Genomic DNA, 14,756 nt, shown 5'->3' with positions numbered 1-14,756 from the left:
AGGCAGTGAACTTTGAAATTGCGTGATGACCTGGAGGCCGCAAATAAAACAGGATGGAACATAAAGTCCTCAAAGTATAAGTTAACATACTAAAAACATGTTTGTACGGGGGCGTACGCAAATCCAGACGAGCAACTCTACTTATATATATATATATATATATATATATATATATATATATATATATATATATATATATATATATATATATATATATATATATATATATATATATATATATATATATATATATATATATATATATATATATATATATATATATATATATATATATTATATATATATATATATATATATATATATATATATATATATATATATATATATATATATATATATATATATATATATATATATATATATATACATTTATTATCTATGTAAATGAAATGATACGAGAAAACATTTGAAGATTTTGGTTACTAGTGATCTATGTAAATGAAATGAAACGTATAAACGTATATATATATATATATATATATATATATATATATATATATATATATATATATATATATATATATATATATATATATATATATATATATATATATATATATATATATATATATATATATATATAAATGAAATGAAACGTATAAACGTATATATATATATATAAATATATATATATATATATATATATATATATATATATATATATATATACATTTATTATCTATGTAAATGAAATGATACGAGAAAACATTTGAAGATTTTGGTTAGTAGTGATCTATGTATGTAAATGAAATGAAACGAGAAAATATTTTTAGATTTTGGTTAGTAGTGATTTAAAAAAGTGAAAATAATTCACCAGTTCTAATGTTTTTTGTGTGTCGTAAATCCTTTACTGTATAAAGATTCTGACTGTGACAATTATTTCTATTGCTATGCCAGTCTGTTGAAACTCAAATGCCTCATTAAGTTTAGCCAGGCACCGTCGAGTCTCTTCTGACTCTGTCAATGAACAACTGCAACGTCAACGATAGACGGATGCCGTGAAGTTGCTAACCGAAAAAGAAAAGAAAATATATTCTGTTCAAATTTTCTCGATTAGCTCTGAGTTCTTCATGGACATTTCACTTCAAGGTGTTTTTCCAGGTGGACACGACGCTTTTCCAAATAACCTTAAAAGATGCCGAATTTCAAAGTTTTTATTAAGGAGATAGTGATGTCTTAAGAAATTGCGAGTGGGTTAAATCCTGACAGGTTGAATTCACTAATTAGAGTCAGTTTTCTTACCTGGACCTGGTTTAAATGTGGTATGCATATTGAGCTATCTGGGTTGAGATATCTGTTTGAAGTATCTTGTTTGAGTTTTGTTTGTATGCAGGTTAGCCCAGCATTTAGATTTATACGTTGAATATCTTAAGGTTGACTCAGGGCGTTCAATTTCAGAATGTTGAGTTTCTTTCTTCAATTGTCTCGGGTTGATTTCTTTTTTTTTATGAATTTGGCAAGGTTGAGCTGTTTTTGTTGGGTAAATTTGTCGTTTCATGGCTTTGTCTACGTTGAGCTGTCTTCGCCGTATTAATTCGTTGCTTAGTTGTTTTACTAAGGTTGAGGTGTCTGTACTGGGCAAATTTGTCTTTTCATGGTTTTGCCTACATGCCTAGGTTGAGGTATCTGTGCTGAGTTAATTTGTTGGAGGAGCTACTGTTTTTACTTGGGTGTGGCAAGGGCCGGAATTATATCTTTGGCACCCCTAGACCGAAGCGTTTCGGTGCCCATAGACCCAAGCCATTTTTTCCGGGGAGACACTGAGATTTACGGGGAAATATTTGGGGATAGGGGAAGCCCTGGACAGAAGGCAACATACGAGTGATTAGCCAAAAGTAATGCGAGAGAGAGGTGATTCTGTGTTCTCAGCTATCATTCTTTGGAAACACCTTACAGTTTACAAGCGTTTACGGAATTCCTGTGTTGTTTTAAAATCACTTTTCTGTGAATAGGCAGCGCAGCAGCAAAGTACACCTGGCAATTTCACGACAAATCAAATCTTTCCAGTTTTTTTAGGAAAAAAATCGCTCAGTGTTTTTTTTTTTGCTCCCCCTCAGCATTGTGTGACTATAGACCCGGGTCTAGTTTTGGCCTATGCGTATATCTTGGCCTAGCTAAGTATATGAATTATCCCTGTTGAGTTTAGTATGTTAAATATCTTATGTGTTGAGTTGAATGCGCTGATTAGCCTGGGTGGAGTTCACTGGAATTCGTTATTGAAGTAGAGGTGTCGAGGTATATGGAGAAAGTTCGGGTATGAAGATAAGTTGTTTGAGTTTTCACAGTTTTAAGTTTTCTCTCTATCAGCCTTCCAGCTAGGATTAGCTCTCATTTGTTTTTAAAGATATAATTAGACTCTAAAAGAAAGATAGAATTAGAGATAAATTATCTTTCATCTCCTATGAGTTAAAATTCATAGAAAGGACAACGAAGTGGAGCAGAAGTTCGCTCATATTTATCATTTTTCTTGCTAGGATGAGGTGTTATTAATATTGTACTTGAAAGGTAAAAGTACACTCGAATAAATGTATACTTTATAGGGGATTAGGGCAAAATAAGAGCATATGTAGCTGTGTTAACCTTGGTGCTACGATAAATTATCGTAAGTAGACTTTTGGTGAAGGGGCGAAATTGTATGTAATATATTTAATTGTCTTATTAACAAATATTTCTTTCAAGATACATGGATGGATTTCGGGGTGAATTGACCTTTTAAGTTCCAAGATTAGCAATCAAAGAACATTAAAAACGTTCAGTTCAAAACGGTCTTATTAAAGTTTCGAACACTCCGTACCCTAAAAGACATTTATTTACAATTTACTTACGTAATGAATCTTATTTTTAGCTTTAGATAATTCAACATAACAAGAAAGAATATTAAGTTTGACATTAAAAAAAGGCCGATGATATGTCAAATTTGTTCGATAAATTGTTTAATTTATAATAGTTTTTTTGCAATAGAAATTACTCACTCAAGTCCGTTTTCAGGGGAGGGGATAGGGGTTTTTACCCCTTCCCCCTCCGCAATGTTTGTCCGACTCGTAAAAATGTAATAAAATTGCACAGAAACACATTTTTAATGCAATATTTTAAGTTGTCACAAGGAGATAATGCCACAGGGAGAAATGCAAAAGGCACATCGTATTTTTAGAATGAGCTTCGTCTGGTCTTCTTTTCCAGCGTAATGAAGCTTTTCCAATAAGAAGCCAGAGTGAGTCAATGATAGCTTGTAGTAGCATTATATAGCCGAATAAAGCAGAAACAGGTAAAACAGTTCTTGTATACAATGATTGATCCGTGTCAGGCCCAGAAACAGGACTGACGTGGTGAATCAGAGCGGATGATGTTGCCCTTCAATGTGGAGGCAACAGGTAAACCACTATACTAGAATGACTTGTTTGATTGCATCGTGATGATCCATATGGAGTCTAAAGACGAGCGAAATCGCGGTGAATCAGAGAACACCTCAACCTAGCCTAATCCAGATCGGTGGAGGAAGCCCACCACTAGCTTCTCAGTCCCCGTCGTGTATGCTGTGTATCTAATGTCAACCTACCTTACCCTAATAAACTTCAAACAAACTAGTCATACCACTATGTTTGCCATATTGTAGTTAATTTATTAAAAAGTTGATTTAAAATATACCTCTTAACCTAGCCGAAATTAATATTTTGACAAAATAAATTAGCCCGGCAAAACATAAACAAGTTTCTCATCAATTATCATTTTAGGTTTACTTAATAAATTGTAAAAGTTTCCAAAATCATGGCAACTGCAGCCCCTCTTCTTGCCCTTCCACCAAATGACGCCTATGCTGAAGGTACTATATACAAAACGTGAAATGTCTCATTTTTTAATGAAACGAATAGATATTCAGATGGTTACGAGTTTAATCATGTTGCCAATACGGATAATTTCTTTTGTTTAAGTTCTGGTGTCGCTCTTTACTTTTCTCTGAAAACATTTAATCATTTAACTAATAGAATGTTTTTTTCAATAAATATCGAGTTTAATATTTTGTAGAGTTCGACGGCTGCTGCGGAAATACCGCTTGGAGTTGGATACATTGTTGTCTATTCTATAACTGATCGTTGTTCGTTCGGATTTGCCCAAAGAATCCTTGTGAAATTGCGGGAATCAGACACAGAGAAGTTTATTATTTTAGTTGGAAACAAATTAGATCTTCAACATCTTCGTCAGGTATGCATTAAAACTTTTTCTTTTTTTTCTTTTGTTTTGTCAATGGCAGTGAGTACACCTCGTAGTGTTACTTTCTTTTAACCATTTAGCATGAGGTTTGAAAATGGTCTGTTTCTCAGCAAACCTTAAATTATCGAAAATTATTACTTGAGCTTTTCTTTTAAAACGTTTGTCAAAGAGCACTTATTTTCTATATTATTTCTAAGAAACATAACCATGTATAAATTATGCCATAATTGTTACATATTATTATTTTTCTATCCGACGCACAAACTGACAATATCTTGCTATATGTCGTTTACATTGTTTGTTTTTTTTCTTCTTCTTTGTCATATTAGTCGAAATTTCGTTTCTTCTAAAAACCTGACACCCTTCTATGTGATTTATGTACCCACAAGAGGTGCTACCTACCTTACATAATCATTTTAAGAGGTTACTGTTCCCTGTTTCTGTATTTTGACCTGAGCTGACCTTGTTTTGCTTATCTTTTTTGCGCTTCTTTAAGATTTTGCTCATCTTAGTAAAGAAAAGCTTCATTTACAGTTATTTCTTCAATAAGTCTTGTCTGAAATTCCTACTATACTTAATCTTAGATGTTAGAGGAAAAATTAAAACAAGAAATTCTAGCGGCCTTCTCAGAGGGATCATGCCAAGTCTCTCTATTTTGTTATAATACTATATAATTTAGCCTTGTACCACTATACTAAATGTGGTACTGTGGACTGCAAATTCTTTTTGAGTTAATAATTCAACTTTTTAACTCAGCATTGTCTATGGCTCAACTATGGCTTAGGTATTAGCCATTTTAATGCTTCAAAATCTGATTTTTATTTTTCATTTATCAATGTTTTTGTGTTCTGACCGCAAGGAAAGAGTGATATATTTTACCCGTTAAGATTTAAAAAATGTTAAGATAGAGTGCACAAAAAATGATAAGAACGAAATAAAACAGACGCTTCAACAAAAACGTTTAAGACCGTAATAGCAGTGATTATCATCAATTATATCAAATTTGAATTTGCAATTCTTCTTTCAATAGGTAATAATACTCCTCGTATTAGAAATTCGTTTCACAAACAAATTTCTATAGGTAATCGAAGTCCTGATGTTTAACAGATTTTGTTTTAACATGAAATGACCTAGAATTAAAAACTTGTTCCTATTTTCAATGAATGTCAACAGTTTTATTGCTAAGTCACAGAGCAGAAGTAAATAATTAAGCTGGATTCGAAATTTATCAGAATATAAAAGTCGCTATTCTATAAATTAATATATATATTTCAATTTGATTGGGTTTATAGTTGATTAGGTTTATATCAGTCATTATGACAAGCACACGCAGATTTATTGTTAGTATAATCTATCTAGTATCTGTCTAAATTTATATGTGGAAACTACTTATCAAAATGAAAAGCGATGTAAAATCGGAATACGAAAGAAAAAGATAAAAACAAAAGGAAAAATTACATTTCAAATAATACTAGAAAATTCAAACTGGCCCAGAAGTACTTATTATTGATTTATGTTACGAACGGATAAACTTTCAAATGGGGATAAATCCATTTATTAAGACAGTGAAAAAACAGGTACAAAAGTCCAGATATTTCGATCACATATACAGTGACCGCCTTCAGTAGAAATACTAAAATAATAAAATTGAAACTAGCATAGTTATACACAACAAAATAAATAACTCTTCAGGTCATTCACAAAATAATGAACTTCGTGATTATTCACTAGATTGGAAACCAAATGTACTATAAACTCATATACTCAACTCAACTATAAACTCAACTACAACTACAACATACTCAACTACAGCTATAAAATAGTACTTCAAACTCAACATTTTGTTTTGCAATTATAAGAGACGGAAGGCTTGCCACCTTCATTGGAAATTTGTTTTACATTTCGGCAATATTAAAGAAGGAAACTTACATCAAGACTTTGAAGGAACTTTGTCAATGAACTCTCTCTGAAAATAATCTAGTGAATAATCCCGAAGTTCATTATTTTGTGAATGACCCAAAAAATTACTTATTTTGTTATGTATAAGTATGCTAGTTTCAATTTTGTTATTTTAGTATTTCTACTGAAGACGGTCACTGTATGTGTGATCGAAATATCTGAGATTTTGTACCTGTTTTTTCATTGTCTAAATAAATGGATTTATCTCCATTTGAAAGTTTATTTTTCTGTCAATGAACGCCAGTATGGTCTAAGAAAACAACGCCTAATTAAAGGTGTTATGTCAAAAATACGTTGATTTACATTAGTTTTAAATTCACAAAGTCTTCTTTCAACAGCCGAGATATTTTCCTTTATGCAACGTTTCTTCAATCTAGTACTATTCCATGCCACAAGGAGATATGCAAAAGGAAATTAACATATCTGTAGAATGAGCTCCATCTTCTCTTCGTTTCCAATGTAATATACATTTTTCAATAAGAATCCAGAACGAGCTAATGAGAGCTTGTATAGTATTATATAGCCAAATAAGCCAGAAACATGTTAAATGGTTCATTTAGGCAACGATTGATCTGTATCAGGTCCAGAGACGGAAACAACGGAGTGAATCGGTGCGGGTGGCGTTCCGTTCAACGTTGAGCCAAGAGGTAAACCCCGATACTAGAATGACTTTTTCTGAGACGGGATTACACGTGGTGAATCAGAGCTGACTGTGCTCTTCAAAATGGACATTATAAATAAACGTTGATAATGGACTGACTTACAGGGTTTAATCACGGTGTCATCATTTTTAACAATAGTATTACTTGACAGTTTGCTTTTTAAACTGTTGATAAAACAGAGTTCCAATCATGGATTTACCTGATGCAAGTCCAATTTTTTGTTGGCCTCCTCTAGAAAGTACCTTTAAAACAAAAATGTTCCTTGAAAACATAGTGTCATTTTAAAGTTCGTTTAAAACATCAAATTCTGTGATAAAATGTTCAATGTCACCTGAGGCATCGACGTTCTTCAATAGAGATTAAACGACAGGGCACTTAAAACCATAATACAGATGATGTGACGATTTACAGAGAACACAAATCAATGCTTTTGTACAAGCGTAGCTTAACAAAACGGGTTGCTGTGCTAACCACATTTGAAGCATCCCACACACAAATGCACAATGGCCACAGGATTGGTGTGCAAAGCCTTAGAACGGAAAACGTTTGAACATACTAATGGGGTCTTCTGTATGCTGTGATAGTTGGGAATTAATAGAAGAACCAAAATCTTTCTTTGAATCAGAAAGAAGCTTATATGGTTGTATGTTTCAAATTTGACTTGCATTATCTAAGTTAGCAATGAGCTTACAGAGGCCAACCTCTTTCACCAGAAGCCTAACGAATACGGCTAGTTAATGAATTTAATTGTCTGGCAGGACTTCGGGATTGCTGCCAATTATGTTTAGTACAATTGACTCAACACAACTTGTGCCTTTTACAATTTCTTTCAAGACATTTTTCAAGACAAGTTTCTGCTAAATCTCCACTTTCTTCTTGACAGACATGCTCAAGGAAAGCTTTTAGAGAATCAAGCTATTTAAAGTACAACGGATCCTTGAGAATATCTACATACGGGCTTGGTAAGAGGGTTTAATAGTAATTGTTTGGGGAAAACAAAAACAGAAGACAATATCATATAGTACCTTCCGCCTCGAAATCTTTAGGTACATAAATTTACTCAATTTATCTCAGTTGTTTCTTTAATACACAAGCGTAGCTAAAATACCTTCCTGGAAAAGGCAATGTACAATCTTTAATTTTTGAACAAACACTCGTAGCTGCCTGCACCACTAGGCTATAAATGTCACTCGTGTTGCATAAAAATTTCGCGTTTATAGTTTTGCCAGTTTTTTCGCTTTCTTCATTCAGCTTGCTGCCTCTAAACGACATGTGGTGCTAATAGTTTTAAAACCTATAAGATCCATGTTAAAGCATAAGAATCCATGCCCAAGATTTAAAAAAAACGTTTTCATTGAGTTTGCTCGTGAATTTGTGTGGATTAACAAATAAAAGTAGAGGTAAATCTCATTACTTCAAGAAATAGTTCATACTTCCAAATTTCTTTGGATTGATAGATTGTGTTTATTTTTCTCGCGTGGGGGCTTTTTAAATATTTTTAATTATTAAAGTATATCAAAAGTCTTCCTTTAGACTTGAATTGAGTTAAATAAGACTTTATTTAAAAAAAAATACACAATTTAATCATTTAATAACAGCCATCCAAGAAGAAGCAAAGCTCTGAGAACGAACGACTACAACAATCAATATCCATAAATTCAACTGAATAATCAAAAAGTATTTATATATATAATGACAATAAATAAAATAAATATCTTACTGTAAAAAAGTCTTAATGTGGGGGTAAGACAATGCAATAAGTAACGGATTTAATTACACTTTGTCATGTCAACAGAAAACAAAACTTTTTGATAAGGAAACAGAGCTTTTAAATTAAAATATACCTTTCATCATTTTGTTCATTTGATTTTTCAATCCAGAAAAATTTAGTTTAAAAAGATAATTTTTTCTTGTCTTGATTGCAGCTAAGCAAGCCAAACGAAGGGTACAACGGAATAGGTAGCCATTTAAATAACGCTAAGCTATGGTTCTTTAAAATTTGAACAGACATTCCCCACTCTTTATTCACCTTTTTTCAGTTTTTTTTTTCTTTTTATGACTAGACCTTTCTTCCAGGTTCGACACGATGAAGGCCGTGAGCTTGCTGTGCGTTATGGCTGCAGTTTTCAGGAGCTTTCAGCAGCTGATTGTGAATACTCAGAACTAAGATCTCAATTTGATAATTTTTTTAGTCAATGCATAAAATCATGTTCTAATGTTAAGGTTCTAGATACAAGGCATAGAAAAAGGCCAGTGTTAAGTGTTTCTAAAATGCTACCAGCCTTTCTTAGGACAGACACTCCTAGTGTTGAAAAAAGAAGTAAAAGTGTTGCAAGCTCTCTTCCAGATTTAGCTTCCACAATTAAGGATGTTTTTAAAAAGAAGTCCGCATAAGTTAACTTCTTGCTGATGTAAATTAAAGGTGTTTTGTAAAATTGTTTACCTGACTTATGCTTTTGTTGTAGAAAAATTTACTGTTGGGACCATTGAAGGTTATACCATTGGAAACTGACAAAGGAACAAAGGTTTATTTGATAACCTTATGAACTATTAGACAACCATCAAAGTGGATCTTAATAATAATGCAATTCTAATAAAGAGGGCAAAGGTCACCTTCCCTTAGAAGGGGCAAGAGCAATAAACTGTCAAGAGATGAAACTATCCCCGTCCTTTCAAAAGTCTAGTACTACAAAAATCATCTAAATACTTCTAAAAAAATCCTGTGTTCAATTCCTCTAATTCTTGTGTTCAAAAATTCTCTAGACAATTCTAATATTGTGAAAGGAATGCTAAAAAAAATGCAAAGTTCTTATTTTGAAATTTAAGTTCTACTACAACTGCTAACAACTCACTACCACATTAAGCCACCTGAGGGAAGGATATGTACGCACGCTCCTCGTCCATCCTATATATCTAAAGGCTCCTTCTTTGCACCATCCCATGAAGTTTCAGTTTCCCATAAATTAGGGGACGACAAGCTTTTCGTTTGACCCTTGATGATTGGCCGATAAAGATGATCTTTGGAAATCTGTCATCTTCCATCCACAAAGTGTGGCCTTGTCATCTCAACTCTTTTCTCATTATTGCCCTATAAAGCAGACAGAACCACATTATTTGTACAGATTAATCTTTGTAATACGGCTAGTCAGACAGGTACCGAAAACAATCCGTAGAAAACTCCGCTAGAAAATATCTATTAAATCCTCCTCCGTCTTTCGGTGAACCCACATTTCAGAACCATTCTACTTTCTGGCTTTGGCTATTATACTTTTAATATTTTCACTGCATCCACCATCTTTACTAATAATGCTACCTAGATAAGTGAAGCTTTCCGCTTAATCGATCTTCTCGTTACCCCAGTATCCATTCTTTACCTTCACTTGTTCTCCGTCTAAGTGACTTGTTCTTTTTAACAATGATTTTTGAGCTTGCTCTTGCGCCCTGAGCTCTAAAAACATACAAAAAATCATTCATTTTGCTAGTATTTTCATCGAGGACACCAAATCATCAACAAAATCTATGTCTAAAGGATTTTTACTTTCCAATATGATCCCATGCCTTCCCATAGTCTTTGGCGTGTTCCTTAGGACGAAGCCCATCAAAATACTCCATATAAATTGGGGTGGAACGCAAGACTTCTCAATTCCCGATTCAATACGAAACCAGCAACTAACCTCATTTCCTGTCTTAACCGCAACAATGTTATCCTTCGATAAAGCACTAATCACTTTGATGTATTTATCTGGCATACCATACAAGGATTGGACTTTTGCTAAAGCTCTTGTATCGGCTGATTCAAACGCTTACTCATAATCTATAAAACTAAAGGGATTTGATGATTATGGTAATTCTCAATTATTAACCTAAGAGTGAAAAATCTGGTCGAAGCATCCATTCCCTTTCCCCCGACGCATCTCTAAGTCTAAAAGGCATCATTATGCTATGTAATTTGCTTCCTAAAGAAATCGAGCTATTGCCCCTACAATTACCATCCTCACTCTTGTCACTTTTCTTATAGAAGGGTTTAATTAAACTTTTCCTTATGCCGCTAGGTACTTCCCTTTTTTCAAAAATCCAATTCGTAATTTTCAGTAATTTATCTCTAACTTTAGAGCCGCCATATTAAAAACCTCCTTTACCACGCTATCAGAACCTGAGGCCATATTATTTTAGTTTTTTAGTGGTGTAACTAATTCTTCCAGACAATATAAGTCTTCCTTCACCTCCTAAGTGCCACAAATTTCTTAGTTATGTTCTATATCTTTTCTTTTAGGTTTATCACGCTTTAGCATATTCTCAAAATGTTCTGCCACCCTCTCTTTAACTCTTCCCTCAACACTAATTATGGCCCCGTTCCTATCTTTGACTGGGACGAGTCCAGATTGAATATTGTCTCTCAGTGATTTGACACACCAATACAATAATTTACTATTATGCCGTCTGGCTGCATCTTCTATACCTTCGGCAATTGCATCCATGGCCTCCACTTCCCAATTCCTTAATTCATATTATAATGAATTTTTCTTATTTTCATATGATCTATCACTCAAATACTTCTTGTACAAATCCCTCCTCTTCTTTGCTAAACCTAAAGTATTTCTACTAATATTCTTGGCTGTGTTTCTACCTTTCATCCCTAACCATCTGCGACTCCAAAAATTGTTTTCCTAAATGTATTTCATCCATGTTCTACATTGTCCAATTTTAGACTTTTTAGCTTAAGATTCGGCTGTTTTATGAAAGAGTCTCCCAAAATATCATCCCGGAGTCTAGCAAAGTCATAACTTCCAGAAAGGTAGTTACCCATCCAAAATTTCAGTTTTAGCTTAACCTTAGACGCGTCTGAATTTGTTAGTCAATACGTCAATACGATTGTCGTCTTTTAAAGTTGTGATATTCCAAGTTGCATTTTTTGATATTATTCAAATTATTTAAATTATTATGGCCTCAAGAAAAGCAATAGGCCCCAAACCCGTTGCTAAACATGTTAAGCTTTAGCACAAACTTTGGAATCCTCAATAACTGGTTAATTCATATTATGAAAAAGTTGATAAAAATTTATTTTATAAGAAGTAAAACAAAAGAAAGCACGTATTCACATAAACTTGTTTATGGGGAAGTTAAGATAAATATAATTTACTGAGGTTATCTCCCCAAAGCACTTTCTAAAACTTAACTTATCAAAACTGGTAACTGTAGGTGGGAGAAATTTACACGTGGTAAATTCTCCAATTTATGTACGTCTTTGAGAAAGTGCATTGCCATGTTTGTAATAAGGACAAAAAAGAGCATCTCGAAGCCAGTTTCAATTTCCCACATCTTATAGCCACCCCATATGTGTGAATACATTTTGGCAGTGAAAACTAGCCCCCTCCTCTAGTTTTAGCGTACAGATGCACATACACACTGCAAAAGATTGCCAAATTATCCACACAGGAATGTCCTTTTTCACCGTTTTATGGGGAAAAAACCGTTTATACCAAGATTGGGAGGGAGCTTATGGGTAAATGGCAATACCCACAGCTATGACTAAAGATCCATTAAAGTTAATCTCGAATTCTAAAAAGGACATTTTCTTACCATTTTTGGGAAAGGCCATTTTGATTAAACGTGGGAAAGGAATGAGAGGTACAAGCCACTTTCCATAGTTGGTATTAAACATTAATTGGAGTCAAGGCAGGAAGAGGGGCATTTTCTGCCTTCCTTTGATCACCCCCAGATTTCAAAATATACTTGTTTTGCATTTACGTGGAATAATATCTTTTTTTGGTATTTTCATCAAAAAAGGGAAATTCCCCCCTCCTTCTAGATTTGAAAAATATCCCTCCCAATCCATTGTCGTGAATTAGCACCCCTATTTGTTTTATAGACTTTTTCACAAAAACATTCTTAGACCACACTGGCTATACATGACAAATGAAACTCAGAGAGGAGAGAAAGTAACAAAATGAAAAATAAAATCAAAAAGGGTGAAAAAACGAGGATTTTGTCAGCCAGTGGCGAATCATGAAAATGACAAAATATAAGCAAATATTTCGACAAGGACCTCCGCCAAGTCGTCCTTTTACGATTACGTACACATGCACATATACACAATAAACAAGTATTTCGTAAGGCGTCTTCAGCGTTAAAAAAAACGTTAGAAAAAAAACTAAAATCAAAACTAAAAATAAAAATAAATTTTAGTTTTTTTTTCTTTCTCTCTTCTTTCTTTAAATCTGAAGACAAAATTTTGTATAGGGACAAAAAATTCTTTTGATTTTTTCTTTACTTTTTCTTCATTTCTGCAAAAGTCCCGTTTGTCGTTTTTTTTTTTTTTGATGGTAGGTCAGTTCGGCTTTAGATTAATGTTTTTGAAGTTGCAGCACATACGTTATTATGAAACACACATGACTAAATTGAAGTGGTCAAAAATCCTCGAAAAGAAATGGGGTATAGACATTTTTGGAAATTGAATTAATGTTCGTTAAAACGAAAATAAAGAAAATATAATGAAAAGTTATATGCTAGTCAAATCCATCATAATGTCTAGAAACAAAAATACAAGTTATTCTAAATAACAATAAAAATAGAACGTAAAAGAAATGGAACAATTATAACTTCAAGAGATTCAAAGTTTTAAACGGCATGGTAAATCAATACAATCTACAAATGAGTCTTGGAAACTAGTTCCATAATCAAAATACAACAATTTAAAAAAATATGTTTGCAGATTTCTTCCATAATCGACACAAGTATTGCTATAAGTGACTTTTTGTCAACAATTAGGGTTGTGAAGTAAAACACCGTTCACAAATAGCAAATGAGCATTTGAATTTAATTCACACCGCTTTAACGAACTATGAGCCAGATTTCTGGAATAAAAGAAATCAAAAACTTTCATCAAGACTGTATCCCCAGTATTTTTTTAAGGTGGGGGTGGGGGGGTTACAAAAGAATTTTTTCCCTTTTTTTGCAAAAACAAAAACTTAAGAAAACATAGAAATTTACAAAACAAAAACACTTAAGAAATTTGTTTATACTCCTTTTTTATGTCGTCGCTCGCACTCATATCATCAAACTTTTCAAATTGAAAATATTGACAAATCCGCTTGGGATCACCCCTGCGTGGTTTCCCGCTTCTTTAAATTCTCCAACATGAAATGTCGGATCTAATGCCATCTATCAACTATAAAAAAGAAATATTGATTTTACTTAATTTGTGCTGATTCTCGGCTTTGCGCAGCACTTCCACTCCCGTCAACTTTCCAGCCCCCCTCCTAAAAACCCGCTAAAAAACAAATGTTGCTTACTGTATAAAATGGGAAATCGTCCCACAGAGTACTTTCTTTTCTTTTTTTCTGAGCAGTCTTTGTTCATAGCGTGAAATAGGAACGAAAAAAAGAGAAAAAACCTTCAGCTTTTTTCTTTTGAGAAAGCGGAAAAAAGGGACAGCAATACTCGTCAACATTGAGAGTTTTTCATCCAGTTTTTTTTTCATAAAATGGACATCTGGATTATTACAGTGCATTCAGGTACTTGAAACTTTTCTTTTCTCCAAAAATGCTGAAGAGAATGCCACGAGCATAGATTGTAGCTATAGATGACCCTATGATAAACACAACTAATTGTGGTTCAGACACTAACTCTTTCAAATAATTTATTTGGCAAAAACTAGTGGAAAAACAACAAGACAGCTATATCATCTAATCTGTTTCATAAGATCTGTCTAATATGACAGCTATATCATCTAATCATCTAATCTAATCACAACCTGAATAGTTACCAAATGAAGTACTTGAATTAGACTTCATCCATTTCTTTCCACGGGTAATGAGCTTGTCGGGGACATTCCATTGTTCAGCATCCGGCACCTCCCTCTTGACGTGCATGATGTCAGAGATCGTGTCAGGGAGAAGTCGATTC

General features: G+C 33.3%; 1 protein-coding gene across 1 annotated transcript in view; it reads left to right on the top strand.

The window, feature by feature from the left end:
- Positions 1-9,283, top strand: part of LOC148941538 (ras-related and estrogen-regulated growth inhibitor-like protein A) — a 13,344-nt gene extending 4,061 nt beyond the window's left edge. Inside the window, exons 2-3 of the mRNA XM_089104191.1 lie at positions 4,045-4,221; positions 8,928-9,283. Of these exons, the coding sequence (XP_088960317.1) occupies positions 4,045-4,221; positions 8,928-9,245 (495 nt within the window). The 3' untranslated portion in view covers positions 9,246-9,283. The remainder of the gene's footprint in view (positions 1-4,044; positions 4,222-8,927) is intronic.
- The last annotated feature ends 5,473 nt before the right edge of the window (positions 9,284-14,756 follow it).

Source organism: Artemia sp. Qi Xiang Cuo, chromosome 18 (genome assembly GCF_049724085.1).
Source record: "Artemia sp. Qi Xiang Cuo chromosome 18, ASM4972408v1, whole genome shotgun sequence".
Taxonomy (NCBI): domain Eukaryota; kingdom Metazoa; phylum Arthropoda; class Branchiopoda; order Anostraca; family Artemiidae; genus Artemia; species Artemia sp. Qi Xiang Cuo.
Note: the sequence above shows the minus strand (reverse complement) of the source record. Positions and strands in the feature narration are given on the sequence as shown.